Below are 18,553 nucleotides of genomic sequence, written 5' to 3' on the forward strand. Positions count from 1 at the left end.
AGTGACTATACTATAACCTGCCAGCACTGACTGAGGTGTCACTGATAATGTAACACAAATTGTAGTGTCCTCACCAATTCCTCTTGTTTCATTTAAATATGCAAAGCTGAATAATTAATACATTGATGAAACCAAAAGATTTTTTATTTCTTATTTGTACATTTTAATTTGTAGATTCTAAAGTCCCAGTGCTCTACAAACTGCCCCCCTGGCTACAGGAAAGTCCCAAGGAAAGGAGCCCCACCCTGCTGCTATAACTGTGCCCCCTGCTCAGAAGGGGAAATCTCCAATTTAACTGGTAACTAGATACTGACTGATACAGGCATTATAATGAGAAATACCGTATCAATGTTGTATTGGTCAGCAGGGCCGGAACTAGGGGTAGGCAGAAGAGGCAGCTGCCTAGGGCGCAACGATGGAGGGGCGCCAGGCAGGAGTCTCTCCTGCCTACCCCTAGCGCTACTTTGTCATTGCCTCCGCCGCTTGTCATTAGCGGCGGAGGCAATGACTGAACTAACCGGGGCGGTTAGGTGGGCGGGGTTTGCCGACTGGCTTGGCCCGCCCCTGTTGGTCAGTGGCTTAAAGGTTGGAAAAGGTGCCATGGATTTTCAAGGAAGAGAGTGGATTTGTGATCTGGAAATCCCAGTCTGAATCCTCACAGACCAACTAAAGCAGGGAGTTACTAATTCTGGGCAGAAAAGAAACATTGAGGGTAAGATGTCACAAAAACTTCAAAAATTAGAAGTCTGGCAGAGAATTTTTTTGAAACAAAAGATTTTCAGGAATCAGGGATAAAAGCTGCATCTCCAGAGAGGAGCAAGAGGAACGGAGAGGGAAAGAAAGGAAAGTTATTATACAACTCAGTAATCAGTTGGATGTTGCCACAACCTTTGTAGATGGTGTTGTGAGGTGTTGCCACAACAATTATACAACTAATGCATATTAATTTCATATTGAAGTAAATGATATGTATATCTTACTCACAATATTAGTATTACATGCTGACAGATTTATTTATTTTCTTGCAGATATGGATAATTGTCTAAAATGTGGGGACTATGAATGGCCCAACCCAGAGAAAACTGTGTGTATTGAGAAGCAACTTCAGTTTCTGTCATTTGATGATTGCTTAACTCTAATCTTTATTATCTCATCTGTAATCCTTTTTATAATAGCAGCAGTTATACTGAGAATCTTTATTTCATTCCGAGACACCCCAGTAGTGAGAGCCAATAATCACACTCTGAGCTTTATTCTCCTTGTCTCCATCAAGCTGAGCTTCCTCTCTGTGTTTCTGTTCCTCGGTCGCCCTGTGGATATAACCTGCATGCTCCGGCAAACCTCCTTTGGAATCACCTTCTCCATAGCTGTGTCTTGTGTCCTGGCCAAGACTCTCATGGTTTCCATTGCATTCAAAGCCACCAAGCCTGGGAGTCCCTGGAGAAAATGGGTTGGAGTCAAGGTGGCCTACTGTATTGTTCTTTTTTGCTCAATTATCCAAATACTAATAAGTGTTATCTGGTTGACCATTTCTCCCCCATTCTTGGAGCTAAACTTTCTTTTTGAACCTGGACAAATCATCATTCAGTGCAATGAGGGCTCAGTCATTGCCTTCTATATTGTCCTCTCCTACATGGGACTGTTGGCATCTGTGAGCTTCATTGTAGCTTTCTTGGCTCGGAGCTTACCGGACAGTTTTAATGAGGCCAAGTACATCACTTTCAGCATGCTGCTCTTCTGCAGTGTTTGGATCACAATGATCCCGGCCTATCTGAGCACCAAAGGCAAATACATGGTGGCAGTGGAAATATTTGCCATCATCTCTTCATCCTGTGGCCTTCTCTTCTGTATATTCCTACCCAAATGTTACATTATTTTATTCAAACCAGAGATGAACTCAAAACGATATTTATTGGGAAATAATAAATAGATAATCATAATAAGTAATTGTTGAGTATTTTATGATATTCATACATTATGTGTAATTATTTTTTTAATTTCTAACTCTATTTGCTAGAGGAGACAATGCATATTTAGCTGAAACAGAACTGCCTATATGTAATTGTTATCCAACATCATGTATCAACAAATTTGATTACAAAATGGAATCTAATAGGAAAATTATTAAACCATTACAAGTGAACTTTGATCAGGCAAGTCACTAGTTTGGGGCCGACATTGAACAAACATCAGGATATGATCATTAGCTGACTGGATCTGCCATACATATGTAGGGAACTGGTAAATTGTGCCTTTTCCCACTCTGTGGTCCCCTAGTTATCTGGACAGCTATGAAGGGTCCTAAATGTAATAGGAAGTAAGTCCCTGTTCCTGGGTCATAGCATGACCTTTTGCAGTTCCACAGTTTGACCATAAGGTGGCACTGTGGTAATAAAAGGCTGAGCAGCCATGAGGCTGGAGGCCATTTTGTGAAGTCTCTGCCTGAGCAAGCAGGCAGAGAGTTACTGTGGAATCTGGGAATAGGTAGGGTCAGAAAGAATAGGCAGCTCCTGTTATAGGTCACACTAAGGGGCAGATTCATGAAATCACGAGTTCGCATCCCAAATAGGATAAATTCAGATTGGATATGAAAATTTCTGAAGATTGCAAATATCGCGAAAATGCTTACGAAAAAATCATATTAGTCACGAGCCGTATTGGCGATCCGAAAGTCAAGAAATTTTCGTACCGAATTTATACCTCTAGAAACTTTCTCCCTTTGTTAAAGACAGCAGTTTTTTAAAGGAACAGTAACACCAAAAAATGAAAGTGTATAAAAGTAATAACAATATAATGTACTGCTGCCCTGCATTGCTACAACTGGTGTGTTTGCCTCAGAAAGACTACTATGGTTTATATAAGTTAGCTGCTGTGCAGCCATGGGGGCAATGTAAAACAGTTCATAATAGTCACTAACAATTGTACCAGTATTAGAATCCAGAGATTTGGGTCTACTGCTATTAATGTTGAGCATATGAGAAACTCCAGTAACAGTAACAGTAACACCAAAAAATGAAAGTGTATAAAAGTAAAGGAGAAAAGGCACAGGTTACTTAGCAGATAACAGAAAAAAAAACCATTATATGGGGCTTATCTACTAGTTATCTGCTATGTAACCTGTGCCTTTTCTCCTTTTTTCCAGCTTGAATGGCTGCCCCCATGGCTACACAGCAGCTCATTTATGTAGTAGTTTTTCTGTAGCAAAAACACCAGTTTTTTGCAGAGCAACAGCACATTATATTTTAATTACTTTAAAACACTTTAATTTTTTGATGTTACTGTTCCTTTAAGTAGCTTCCTGCTGCAGCTCTAGAGTTCTTAGCATTATTGTGGGAGGGGAGAGCAGGAGAGAGAGGAAGTCTAACACAGAACATGTTTACACAAAGGAAGATAAGAAATCCTGTTTTTATTTTGATAGAGGACTCAGTGCAGCAGTTCTGTGAGTGCTTATGGCTGTATTTACATAGACCTTTCTGCTAAAGCTTACTGAGTTTTTCCCTTTCCTTCTCCTTTAATGTGGGCATGGTCTTAAATGTTCTTGAGATAACATGGGTGTGGTTTGAAGTGGGTGTGGTTTAAAAAGGGGAGTGGTCAAAACTACCTTCCATTAGCGTCCCTCCACTATGTATGCTAGAGAAATTCCTGCCCTCAGCACCACAGAAGTTGGACATCACTAACCTAGCTTAATATGTAGGGTATTTTATTCAATTTATATGGCGCTCTTTTTTGTAGCAGAACTTTCTCAGCATATGCATATTAATGTCACAGGATGTTATATTTCTATGTTACGTTGCTACTAAAATCACCCCCTAGCTGTGCCCTAAGCTACAAATAACTTGTACCACTTGGAGTTCATTGATCTGAACTAAATATTAGAATCCCCGTTAAACGCCATTGCCACATGTGGAAAGTCATAATCAAAGCCACGTTATCAGGAGCCACACTCCTCTATATTTTCATGTAATATGGGTTTTTTTGCTATCTAGATAGTCAGGGGTATATTTATCATGTTTTTTTTTAAAACGTGGAGTGAAGCATTATCATGATGTTGCCCATGGCAACCAATCAGCAATTAGATTTCAACAGTTAGAAAACCAAAGCAAAGCATCTGATTGGCTGCTGTGAGCAACATGACCGGTAATGTTTCACTCAACTTTTTACACAGCCTGATAAATATTCCCCTCACTCAGTGTAATTTCACCATCCATATGGGGCCCTCTACCTGATCACTCAAGTTTTTATGGCCAGCCTTTTGTGAGATCAGACTTGCAATATGTCCTCTTTGACCACAAGACTTAGGACAACCTTTGTATCTTCTTCTATATATTTCAGGATAAACCTGATGAAGTTGTACAGATGTGGAACTCCCACACTATGAGACAAAGTAGCCAACAAATGACCTATGCAGGGAGACCTGCACTTCTGTACCTGTTACCTGGCGTGTATGGAGTAGAAGATCCACTTAAACCTGTTGATAGTGATGAAGTTAGTTTATGTAGAGAAGAGAGTCTTCCAAAGGGGCAATATCCTTGTGACAAAACAATTTTTTATTTGTGCTGCCTACTAATGGAAGAAAATGCTTGGGAAGCCCCGGAAGACCCTTTTAATGCGAATGACCTTTACATCAAATTGAGAAATGAAATTTACGAGGATATTACAAATATGCATGTTTGAAGCAATGTAAAACAGTTCATAATAGTCACTAACAATTGTACCAGTATCAGAATCCAGAGGTTTGGGTCTACTGCTATTAATGTTGGGCATATGAGAAACTCTAGTTAAAAGATGTAAATGGCTATTAACTGCATCTTAATCACTTCCATTTAGTAGCTAAATTAGGTTTGAATACTAGGGGGCTGATTTACTAATCCACGAATCCGAATCCCAAATAGGAAAAGAATCGGATTGGAAACGAAGATTTTGCGACTTTTTTTATCAATTTTCGCGGCTTTTTCATATTAAGCGCTAGTAAACGGCGGGCAAACCTTTCCGATTTTTTCACGACGGCTACGAAAAAGTCACTAAAATTGTGATTAAGTTATTGCTGAAACTGGATTTAACCAAAGTATACTGATTTTTTTTTTAATTACATCTAATCCCCTCTTTATTTTAACCACATTCTTACACAGCTGCATAACAATAGGGACAAATGTTTTCAGAATAGGCCCCAGTGAAGAACTTTAACTTATTTTACCCAGTTTCCTGTGTCCTATGGAAACCAGGTGCTACCTCTGCTATATTTTGCCATTATTGTTTTCTTTCCTTGCCAATTTAATCACATTTGCTACCTGCTCTCTATATATCAGAAACACATGCATCTAATTGGGTGTGAAACTAGGGCATGCTTAGAACTTTTAGTATGGCCATTGTTCTGAATTTTACCATTCCATGGTGAACGCTGGACATGAGAACATTGCATTGGATTATAAATCTATCCCAAGGTGCAGATCACAGTGCTATCTGGGAAGAGGCTGCCTATACTTTATGTCTGATACATAAAGTGCACAAATCTATAGCAACTTACACAGTTGAATGACACGCAATGTAGTGTGTGTAAAGTAATGCAAGGATATGCCCACATACTGCCCCCCACCTACCTGTACCTAATGAACACTAGACCTAGGCAGCAATATATTTGTCAGAGACACATCAGAAGTCTTTGCAGTGGAACAGAAAGAACTGTTCCCATTGGGGTTATGTACAGCCTGCAAGGCAGTGTGCACCCCATCCTGTGCTTAAGCCCTATAGTATTCCCAAGGATAGTGTCAGATCTTGAGTTTCTTCCACAAAAATGTGTGCTGAATTGCTTCTCATATAGTCCATTGTTGTCGTGCTTATGGCACAGAGGTGGGATTAGCAGCACAATTACTGTTAGATACAATGTAATCAGTGGCACATCTTGTTACTGTGAGGTCTTATAAGGAAAATTTCACTAATTCCAGCACTAGCCTCAATGTTCCATTGACACTAATAATACATCACCAGTGAGTTCTGTTGTATTTAAATAGAACTCTACAGTGATTTGCAATGCAATAAACACTTTAGGCCAATGGCGCACACTGGTTTTATTGTCTGCAAAAAACAAAATACCACGTCGCTGCCCTTAATGTAAACCAGTGTACATTCCTCACTCCTTGTGTCCCCCAGTGCATTTTTGTGTGATTATGTAAAGTGCCACCTGTGGCAATTGACATTAAAAATAATGTATTTCAGTAGCACATTAATGCCAGCCTTTTAATAAGGGCAACAAAACATTCAGGCTCTCATGAATGGGAGTGATTTTCATAGTTTTTGGAGGGTTGGATAGTGACCGTAAGTTATAGGGGCTGATTTACTTACCCACGAACGGGTCGAATGGAGTCCGATTGCGTTTTTTTCGTAATGATCGGTACTTTGCGATTTTTTCGTATGTTTTGCGATTTTTTCGGATTCTTTACGAATTTTTCGGATCCAATACGTTTTTTGCGTAAAAACGCGAGTTTTCCTATCCATTACGAAAGTTGCGTAAAAAGTTGCGCATTTTGCGTAGCGTTAAAACTTACGCGAAAAGTTTCGCATTTTTCGTAGCGTTAAGTTTTAACGCTACGAAAAATGCGCAACTTTTCGCGTAAGTTTTAACGCTACGCAAAATGCGCAACTTTTTACGCAACTTTCGTAATGGATACGAAAAACTCGCGTTTTTACGCAAAAATCGTATTGGTAACGAAAAATTCGTACAGAATCCGAAAAAATCGCAAAACATACGAAAAAGTCGCAAAATGTTCGTTTTCAAGTCGGAACTTTTCCAATTCGGGTCGGATTCGTGGGTTAGTAAAGCAGCCCCATAGTGTGCATAAAACAGATTTTGGTGAAAAGCTTCTGCTCTTCCCTTGTATCATGCTGTCTGGGTGGTTTCTTCATTTTCACACTCCCTGCATGGCCATTGTGTGATTTACATGAATCAGAAGTATTACATATTATTCCCATTTTATACTTGAATTTACCAATCAAAAAAAAAGAAGACCACTCATGCCATTTTGTTAACAAAGTTTAATAGCAAAGCAAATGTATATATATACAGGTATAGGACCCATTATCCAGAATGCTCGGGACCAAGGGTATTCCGGATAAGGGGTCTTTCTGTAATTTGGATCTCCATACCTTAAGTCTACTAAAAAATTAATAAAAAGTTAATTAAACCCAATAGGCCTGTTTTGCATCCAATAAGGATTAATTATATCTTAGTTGTAATCAATTACAAGGTATTGTTTTATTTTTACATAGAAAAAGGAAATCAGTTCTAAAATTCTGAATTATTTGATTAAAATGGAGTCTATGGGAGACGGGCTTTCCGTAATTCGGAGCTTTCTGGATAACGGGTTTCCGGATAAGGGGTCCGATACCTGTATATATATTTCTCCCCCCAAAGAAAATATATTCTCTCTTTTCGCTGGGTTAGGACTGACGCAAGGACACTGCCTTGACGGGGCACGTCAGCTTATACATACTTTGTACAAACCGTGTAACTAAACGTGTCTCTTTTCACTAAAATGCAGACATTTTTCCTTCAGTGTGTGCAAAATTGGTTTTTAATTTTCTCTTGAAGCTTTATAATGGAGTGCTGGTGTAATGTGTATAGTATATATATATATATATATTTTTTTGTTTTTGTTTTTGTTTTTATTATTATTATTTGACTTCTGGGGTCATTGACCCCCATTAAAAAGCTAGAAAGAGTCCAAGGAGGATGACAAAATTCAAAAACTACACAAAAAAATAAAGACCGAATGAATTGTTAATAAGAATTGCCTATTGTACAACATGCTAAAAGTTAACTTGAAGGCGACTATAGGCACTGAAAAACAAATTCTGGCAGACTACGTTACTATAACATGCTTTAGTCACAACGGGGACAAAACAAGACAAAATCACTAGACCCAACCAGGGTTTCCCTGATTAATCTGTTGTGCTCAGGAGGCAGAAGGAATGCTTCATCAGACAAAGCGGAGATGAGAACCCACAAGCCAGTAGCTGGAGCAGGAATAAGGACACATTACAATAGATGGGCAGATGTGTAATTCTGTTGAAGATGATATGACAGAACAATGTAAAGAATTTTTTACAACCAACAGGACTGGCAACAAAATCCAGGTCTACTGCGATATACACAAAAATGAAACAATATTATGGTAAGGGCTTTACAGTACCTTATCCTGGCAAATGATAAAGCTCGTAATGAACACTAGTAATGAACACTGAGTAAGCACAGACTTACACCACTTGCTTTAAAAATGATTTTATGTATCCGGTCTCACCAGAACTCCATGTTGAACTATAATTTCCCTTAGACTGGTCTATCCCCCCCCCCCGACTCCTTTCGTATTCTTTCTATACCCTTACTATATGTGGCATGGGGCACTTTAAGGAAACAAAGGTAAAATCACTGGGGGTGGCAAGTTTTAGGCACCAATATGATATTAGTAACTTACCTGCTGCCCTAGGTTGGTACTCTTAAGGTGGCCATACACTAAGATCCCTTACTGAGAGTGCGACGCAACCTCTCCTTCATGTTGTTTAATTTTAAAGTGATGAATTCTGAGACCTGAAGTCTATCTGCTTTCCATAGTTTGTGTTGCACACATTCTCTGTAGAGCAGAGGGACTTCAAAGTCCCAGAATCCATCACTTTGCAACAGAACAGGATAAGGGTTGAGTTGCATTACAGGGAAACTCTGGGAACACACAGATAGCAAACACGCTGACAGGCTGCTATGGTTTCCAATCTATGCAATCAGGTAAGGCTGTGAAAAAAAAAAATGCATTTATATTTATGTAACCCTATTTTGGCTACTATTGTACTTTTAACACACAACTCCCTGCATGTGGCGCTACAGGAGCCCTGAGCCCCCGCTTATTATGGGGGACAGGTATGATATAAATGAATGGCGTGCCTCCACCCAGGGTAGGTAAAAGTAGAACTATATCTCTCACCCCTGGGAAACTCTATGAGGTCCTCCTTGGACCCGGACTCCCAGCAAATCCCGGTACCTTGCCCCTCCCTTGGGGTAGCTGCTTACCAGGCAGTTGAGGATCCTCAGTACACAAACAGCCAAGACACCTGGTATGATGATGAACCAGATGAACTTGCTTTATTGATTGATGCAGGCAGAACTTTCAGGGGATGTCACACAGACGGCTCAAGTCACACACTCTCTTTGGGCTACCCCCGGTACTCCCGCCAGGTGATCCCACCTAGGAACTCACCCCGGTCCACGCGTAGGGCCCCTTCACTGGGAACACTCCCAGGTGCTGACTTGGCTCCTTTTACTACACACTACAGGTCCTTAACTCCAGCCATGAATGCTGGGGGGTTTTAACCCCTCTCTCTCCTGTTCTCTCTAGCCTGCCTGTCACTCCTAGAGTGACCTATTACAGTACCTCCTGTACTAGAACACCAGCCTGTTGTTCACCTCCTTACAGAGGGGGTCCCAGGCAGAAAGACCTTCACAAAATGGGTGTCATCCCTTTTTATATTGCAGCACACTGCCACCTAGTGGTTGCTGCTAAACAACAGGGAAACTCCCTTTTCACACATAAACAGCTAGGACCACCTTTAGGTGTCCAAATCACATAAGGCCGCCCTCTGCTGCCTGTCTAAAGGGGAACCCATCCTGAAGGGGCCCAATTCTTTGGGATCCCTACATTTATTTATAGAATTTCATGCAATTTTTCTGCATAAACCCAACAGCATGAGGTCATGTCAAAATAGTGGGCATATTTACCCTTTAAAGGAGAATGTAAATTCACTGGGGGTGCCAAATTGTAAGACACCTGTCATTAATTCTAGTCATTTACCTGACACCCAGGCTGGCACTACTCCTTTTCTTACAAACAAGGCACAGCCTGGGGCACCTCTTTCTGATTCCCACCCCACCATCTTGTTATAATCCCCAAGGGATCCACACGAGCCAATTCTAGGAGGGCATATGGGTAATGAAGTCCTGTAACTAGTTCTGTATTGTGTGTACACGCGCTTAGCCCAGTGGGGTAGGCCTGGGGGATCAGAAAAGATGGTAGTGTGGCAATCACAATAATTCTTGTTGTAAGTGACTAGAACCTCTGTGACTGTAACTTTCCTTTTCCATTAGTGCTTGTCAGTGTGACACACATATACCCATATATTAGCTGTGATACACAGACCAAAGCCTCAGTACCGGTCTAGAAGCGATTGTGCTAGAGTTCCTGCCTCACTACTGCCTGACCCCAAGAGCTTGCCTGTGTCTGGCTTTCCCCATGGCGGTACCGACTACTGAAACTGCAGGAGGGGAGGGACCTTCCGTCTGTGGAAAAAGAAAGCCGCCCATTAGTCCAGTGCATTACAAAAGCTACACATGCTGTCCCCCCCCATATGCAGTGCAATAGCTATGGCAAACATTACATTGCCATGTATATGCCCACTGTTACATATATATGTCCATTACTATTTGCAATTTCAGCATTTCATCAAACAGCTTGTAAGTAATCACAATTTTTTACCAGAAATTTCTAGGACAAGCTCATACTAAGCAATAAATAACAAGCCAGTATTTACTAATGCTACATCTATATGCCCAGCATACAATCTCTATACTATGGAGCCACAGGCATAGGTGTTATCTCACATTGCCTGCCTGTATGTAACAATGCAGAGACCCAATAACCCAAGTATTCCGGTATGGTGACAACAGAAAATAGCTAATAAGCACATTAAACCCAGACACGATGGCACCTCTTTTGGACCAGTGGCAACTACCTTACCAACTCTACACTTACAATATGTGGCAGTGGTTTTTGTATGTTTTACAGACAGTAAAGTGATTAAAACGCTGAGAGTTGTACTAAAAAGGGCACATTACAAGTCCCATCATGCAGCGGTGCAGAGAGACACCAATACATAGATTCAAAACTACTTAGCTTCCACTTTGTAAATAGTGTATGTTACCCTGCTGCTTTTCTTACCTTTATGCTGGGGTACTTTAGCTTCACAGTACAAAACAGCTATGTGAGCTCAGCTGCACCCAGGACTGCACCCAGGACTGCACCCAGGACTGCACCCAGGACTGCACCCAGGACTGCACCCAGGACTGCACCCAGGACTGCACCCAGGACTGCACCCAGGACTGCACCCAGGACTGCACCCAGGACTGCACCCAGGACTGCACCCAGGACTGCACCCAGGACTGCAAGAGCAATAACACCTTGTAGTAGGAAGAGTCCATTTTTTTTTTTTACAAAACCTGCTGTTAAAAGTCATAATTCACCAGAATTTTTTTTTTTGGTGGCCCTACTGCTCTTCCATAAATGTCCCTCTGCCTTCTCCCTCTAGTCACTGCCTACTCACTATTAATCATACATACACACTAACCAATCACAGTCCTGCTATGGTTCCTTATCCCTCTGCCTTCTCCCTCTAGTCACTGCCTACTCACTATTAATCATACATACACACTAACCAATCACAGTCCTGCTATGGTTCCTTATCCCTCTGCCTTCTCCCTCTAGTCACTGCCTACTCACTATTAATCATGCATACACCCTAACCAATCACAGCCCTGCTATGGTTCCTTATCCCTCTGCCTTCTCCCTCTAGTCACTGCCTACTCACTATTAATCATACATACACACTAACCAATCACAGTCCTGCTATGGTTCCTTATCCCTCTGCCTTCTCCCTCTAGTCACTGCCTACTCACTATTAATCATGCATACACACTAACCAATCACAGTCCTGCTATGGTTCCTTATCCCTCTGCCTTCTCCCTCTAGTCATTGCCTACTCACTATTAATCATGCATACACACTAACCAATCACAGTCCTGCTATGGTTCCTTATCCCTCTGCCTTCTCCCTCTAGTCACTGCCTACTCACTATTAATCATACATACACACTAACCAATCACAGTCCTGCTATGGTTCCTTATCCCTCTGCCTTCTCCCTCTAGTCATTGCCTACTCACTATTAATCATGCATACACACTAACCAATCACAGTCCTGTCTGGCTGCTTCCTATGGAACTACAGCCTTACTATGAAGCTTTGGGTCTCTGCTCATGACTCACTGTGTAACACTCTGTGTGGGGTCACAAGCAAACTGTTTGGCTTTTCTCTATGTCTTATAATCACATTGTGTTACACTTCCCTCTCCCTATGTTATCCTGAATCCAGATATAGGGAGCTTACAAACTGGAAGATGTCCTATGTAAAGAATTAATGGTCTTTATTAGGCAGTGTCTCGTACATAAATCCTTATAAATTTATCAAAATGGTAGGTTGTCAGGTGGAAGCTTGATGAAAGTGGAGGAGCTGTATTCCCATTAGGGAAGAGCTGCTGGTTTATTTTTTGTTGGGTGCTTTGCACATGCTCATTATGCCTAATCATGCTTCATTCCTTTGCCCCAGCCATTAGGTAGGAGGTATTTTCCTTTTTTTTTTCAGCTGCCAGCTGGAGCCTTACCAAGGCAATTAATGACATTGCACCTTTATACTTCAGAACCCTTTTTGTCTTTGATGTGTGCACCCTGAATAGGTGTCATAGTCCTCTGGGCTTGACCCCAGGCCAAGACTTGGTGGGTCTCACTCTAGCTTCGGCGAAGGTGTATCTGCCCGCACATGCTGTTCATTGGCGAAAGCCTTGGACACATGAGCATCAGAGCCCGTACCTTCGGGTAGGTCTCACAGGCAATGACTCAACATCGTAGAGCTTTGCGAAGTGGCAGTATCATAGCCAATGAAGTCCAACCGAGGCGTGATTATTGTTAATTGTGCTGAAGCTAAAGCTTGATGAAATCGGAGGGGCTGTGTTCCCATTAGGGAAGAGCTGCTGGCTTATTTTTTGTTGGGGGCTTCGCACATGCACCTTCTGCCCAATCAGCTTCCCTTCCTTTGCCCTAGCCATTAGGCGGGCGGGAGGTATTTTCCTTTTTTCTTTCCAGCTGCCAGCTGGAGCCTTACTAAGGTGATTAATGGCATTGCACCCATACACTTCTGCACCCTTTTTGTGTTTGATTTGTACCCCCTGGATGGGTGTCATAGTCCTCTGGGCTTGACCCCAGGCCAAGACTTGGTGGGTCTCACCCTAGCTTTGGCGAAGGTGGATCTGCCCGCACATGCTGTTCATTGGCGAAAGCCTTGGGCACATAAGCATCGGAGCCCGTGCCTTCAGGTAGGACTCACTGGTGATGACTCAATATCATCCTGTATAAATTTGCAGAATGCACAAACCCGGGGAGAGAAACGCCATGCTGAGGTAGGTGAAGAGCAAAAATATGTAGTGTTTGCACATATAACAGCAATGAGCCATTTACTAGACCTGCTGTTCCCTATCAGGCACTGGCACCATTAGCCGCACCCTGTAACCCGGTCAGTCAGTAGGAAAATGGCTTCATTTTAGCCCATGTGCCCAACACCCTCACTGAGTATTTGCTTTGAGATTTACACTGATAATAAGGTTTGTATTATTCTCCTTGCCCTGTATGTACCCGCGCCTGTCTGTATCCTGTAAGAACTGCATCTCCTTCACACTTACCATTTGCCGGGCAAACTAATACACGTAAATAATTACATATAAATTAATCACATTCTCTAAAAGGAAAGAAAATCTTTCACAAAATCTGCACAGGTTCTAGCTGACACAGTTACTATTGGTCTTTTACTTATCATGATCCCTTTTTGGCTCTTTAGTGGTCCTTTAAGTATGAACATAAATATATGAGGCACCTTTATAGGATGCTGGTAGGGACATTGTGGGCTCTATAATGTACATTTACCTCTATAATCCAGAATGCTGGGGTCCTGGGGTTTTCCAGATAAGGGATCTTTCTGTAATTTGGATCACCATACCTTATGGGGGTTATGTAATAAAAGGCATTAAGTTTGCCCAGGAACAGTAACCCATAGCAACCAATCATGTAGCATTTACTGGTCACCTGTTTGAAAGCGAATATCTTTATTTATTACATATAGTGAAGTCTGCTAAAATAATTTAAATATGAAATAAACCTAATAGGATTGTTTTGCATTGAATATAGATTTATGTGATCAAGTACATGTACTGTTTTATTATTACAGAGAAAAGGGAATCATTTAACCATTAAATAAACCCAATAGGGCTGTTCTGCCCCAATAAGGGGTAATTATATCTTAGTTGGGATCAAGTACAGGTACTGTTTTATTATTACAGAGAAAAGGGAATCATTTAACCATTAAATAAACCCAATAGGGCTGTTCTGCCCCAATAAGGGGTAATTATATCTGAGTTGGGATCAAGTACAGGTACTGTTTTATTATTACAGAGAAAAGGGAATCATTTAACCATTAAATAAACCCAATAGGGTTGTTCTGCCCCAATAAGGGGTAATTATATCTTAGTTGGGATCAAGTACAGGTACTGTTTAATTATTACAGAGAAAAGGGAATCATTTAACCATTAAATAAACCCAATAGGGTGTTCTGCCCCAATAAGGGGTAATTATATCTTAGTTGGGATCAAGTACAGGTACTGTTTTATTATTACAGAGAAAAAGGAAATCATCTTTAACAATTAGAATTATTTGCTTATAATGGTGTCTATGGGAGATGGCCAGTCCATAATTCGGAACTTTCTGCATAATGGGTTTTCCAATAAGGGCTCCCATACCTGTACTAGCAGAGACATGTTTTAGGGTCTTTAATTCAGTCCATAAATCTTTGCGTGGTGCCAGAACTACCGAGGTTCATTCTTTCAAATAACTTGGGTGCCAGTGGTTCCTTTAAAACAAAATGATAACTCTTTATTGTACAGATGACACACAATTTCTCTTGGTGGGTGCTGTCTCAGACCATAAAGCAATAAATGCTTCTAGTAATTGCTCACATCAGATGTTTCCCGTGTAAATACATGGCAAAGTATTGACAGCACCAGATGTAGTACTGACTTGCCTTGGTGAAACCATCCCCAGTACTAGCAGAAGCCCACAGAGATGTATTACTCCAGAAACCTCTCTATTCCAGAGCCTTGAACCCTATACTGGCAGCATAAACACCAACAAAATATTCAAGATCATATAACCAGGTGTCTTATATGCAACAAAATCCTGCAAACTACACATGGCACTTGTGTTATGAACCAACTCGGCCATGAAACAGATTGCAAACCAACAGTGAAAAACTACCACTGACTGTGAGGAAAAATTGTCATTGATGGTCATTGTTGCTTTTAACTCTTAATAAACTATGAACTAAATGTCGCCATTTTAATCAAAAAAAGAGGTTTGGGTGTCAATTTGGGGTGACTCCTGCCTTTGGAACTCCTCTCTGACTCCCTGCATGAAGAGGCTCTGCGTAAATGCAACAGGTCAGGCCCAACACTTTCCAAGTTACTAATCAAAGGCATGCTGGGAAATATAGTTATAGGAACAGCTCCTGTAGATGCATGGGCTGAATGGTAAAGTTTGTGAAAATTGAGAAAATATGAGTTTCTGATCTGGCGTGCATTTCCTGGGATCAATCACCTTTCTCTCTAATCTTCCTGAGATTTTTAATTTTGGCAAAAAACTTCAACCCCTAAAAATCTTACTAAATATGCTCTTTTTATATATCCAAATACATAAAATGGAGAACTAATAATAGTATTGGAAATCTCAGTGATAATTGTTCCTAAATAAATGGGATTTTGTATTTATTTCAGATCTAAAGAAAACTGTGTAACATTTGGGCAGAAATATACAGGCTAAAAGGCCCGCGCTTGAGGTGAGTATGGCAAATATCTCCACACACACAGTGTTTTTGCCTTTGGTGCTCAGATAGGCCGGGATCATTGTGATCCAAACACTGCAGAAGAGCAGCATGCTGAAAGTGATGTACTTGGCCTCATTAAAACTGTCCGGTAAGCTCCGAGCTAAAAATGCTAAAACAAAACTAACAGCTGCCAGAAGCCCCATATACCCAATAACTGAGTAAAAGCCAATAGCTGAGCCCTCATTGCACTGAATGATGATGGTTCCAGGGGAAGTGTGAATGTCCAGTTCCTGAAAGGGAGGAGAAATGGCCAACCAAGTCATGCAGATGATTATTTGAATGGATGAGCAGAACAAGACTACAGAATTGGACAGTTTGACTCCCAGCCATTTTCTCCATGAGCTCCCTGGCTTGGTGGCTTTGAAAGCAACACAAACCATGATAGTCTTGGCCAGGAGAGAAGAGACAGCTATGGAGAAGGTGATTCCAAAAGTGATGATGCGCAGCATGCAGGTTATATCCACAGGGCGACCGAGGAACAGAAACACACTGAGGAAGCTCAGCTTGATGGAGACAAGGAGGAGGAAGCTCAGGCTCCGGTTGTTGGCTCTCACTATGGGGGAGTCTCGGAATGTGATGAAAATTCCCAGTATCAGGAGAGTTATAATATAGAACAGAATGGTTACTGGTGATAAAAATGCAGCAATGGTACAATCAGTAAATGAGAGAAACTCTTCAGTTCTTGCAATACACTGATTCCTTTGTTCATTGGGCCATTCCAAGTCTGGGCACTTGAGGCAATTATCACTGTCTGTAAATTATAACAAAACAATTATTAAGTCTTCACCAGGCCCTTTGGCATCATTAATAGGTTTAGCAGACAAAAAAACAATGAGATCCTCTACTCACTCCCTTCTATAGTTCTTAGGGCCATCCTATTATTCCTGCTTTTCACTGCCACTTACTACAATTGGTAATAACAGTTGAAAGATATAAAATACTTTATAAACCCCATTTAACATAGCACTTTGCTTATTAAAAGGTATAGAGGAAAGCCACATAGTTTGCTTGTGGCCCCACAAAAAGAACTGCTGTACTGGGTGATGAGCAGGGACCAAAGCTTTATAATTTGCAATAGGCTAGAGCTTCCCTCACACCCCTTACACCACTTACACACCAGGTAATCAGCTTGGAAAAGGAACTAAGATGTTCTGAAAGCTTCCTATGGTTATCTGAGTTGGTTATCGCCTTTATACAACTTTTGCTATTGTTTATTTCAAAAGGGTTGCCCTGTAACAAGTAGAAGGCAATAATTCAAATATTGTAAAGAACCAGTTGGGTGATGTAAATGGTTGGCATAGATGTGGGAGATGTGCCCGGTGTAATTACTGTCCCGAAAATGTGCAGTTGTCTACGTTTGGTAAGTACCATCTCGAATACAGAATAAGCAGCTTTATTACCAGTTCTTCCTAATTTGTGATTCATATAATTAAATGTATTGTCTTTGCATGAGTGTGGCCAGACTGCAGCCCAAAGTGCTCTCTAGCTGGGCTCCTAATAGGGGGTCATGCACTAAAATACTTAGGTGAAAATTTAGGTATAAAATCCCAGAATTTTTTTCATTAAAAAAATTATATGGTCCAGTTTACAGGATTTAATATGAGGAGATTTCCTACCAGTCTGATTGGAGATCTCTCCTTCAGAACACCGGACACAGTGATAGCAGCAGGGCTGGGCTCCGGGCTCTAGTGCCTTCCTGTAGCCGGGCTGGCAAGCGTCTGTGCATTGGGCTCTTGGCATCTAAAAACAAGAGAAATTAAACGCACACAAAATCAACAAAATCCGAGATACAGTACATTTATAATTGCACAGTCACTACACATTGTCACTAAAGGCATTTGCTTGGGAATAATTAAGCCCCAGGCTACTGAGATGGTGTTTGGCACAGGGGTAAATCTCCAGTGGTGTCGAGGCTGCAACAGGGAATGGTATAAGCTGAGAGGAACCTACATTTTCACACCAATATTCAGTGCATTCTCCTACATTTCTATCCTTCTCCTCTTTAATTGTGGGTCTCCATCCCTGACTATCTCCAGAATAAACTGGCCTTTTCAAAATTTATTTCAAATTCAGTCTTGGCATCTATAAGCCAATGCCCCATCCATGGTGAATGGCTGCATTTGCTCTTCAGGGCAGGGTACTGATTCTTTGTATTTTTAACACTTGGCATGTAATATTTCATGTAAGTTTAAATGTATTTATTGCGTTGTTGTTCTCCTTCTGTTTATTGTCAGGGTTGGGGTTGGTTTCTCTAGTGAAACAATGCTTGGGAGGGGACATGATTACTCTGTACAAGTGCATTAGGGGGAATTATAGGCAGATAGTGCAGGCTTTTTTCTCCAATAGAAACGATAAACAAACAAGAGACCACCCCTTTACATTAGAGGAACAGAACTTCCATTTGAAGTGGTGTAGGTGGTTCCTCATGGGGAGGGCAGTGAGGTTGGGGAATTCCACACTGGGAGATGTTGGGAGGGTAAATTCTATTAATGCTTGTAAAAGGGTCTTAGTGATTTCTTGAACAACTGTAATTTCCAAGGCTAAAGTGATCTCAAGATCGACATCTAGTTTAGTATAGGAATTTATATATTTATAGTTACATATGTGAGTGTATAGTTGTAGCAAATTTTTTACCTTGATTAACCGATTTCATAATCTGATCTATACTATTGATAAGTGATTAAAATCAAGGCTCGGGTCGGCTGAGTAATAAGTACAATCAGAGTTACAAAGAATAACTGCTTTATTTCTTTATCTATGTC

At 41.0% G+C, this 18,553-nt stretch overlaps 1 protein-coding gene and 1 pseudogene across 1 annotated transcript; both read left to right on the forward strand.

The window, feature by feature from the left end:
* Positions 1 to 1,219: 1,219 nt before the first annotated feature.
* On the forward strand, positions 1,220 to 11,222 carry LOC116408397 (vomeronasal type-2 receptor 26-like; the record flags this gene model as incomplete). The annotated part of the gene is made up of 3 exons (XM_031895177.1): positions 1,220 to 1,732; positions 4,333 to 4,485; positions 10,998 to 11,222. Coding segments are annotated over 3 exons (891 nt in total), but the record flags the coding sequence as incomplete, so codon positions are not given.
* A 1,493-nt stretch (positions 11,223 to 12,715) lies between these two features.
* On the forward strand, positions 12,716 to 12,882 carry LOC116408561 (annotated as a pseudogene).
* Positions 12,883 to 18,553: the final 5,671 nt, after the last annotated feature.

The sequence above is a fragment of the Xenopus tropicalis genome, chromosome 1 (genome assembly GCF_000004195.4).
Source record: "Xenopus tropicalis strain Nigerian chromosome 1, UCB_Xtro_10.0, whole genome shotgun sequence".
Classification (NCBI taxonomy): domain Eukaryota; kingdom Metazoa; phylum Chordata; class Amphibia; order Anura; family Pipidae; genus Xenopus; species Xenopus tropicalis.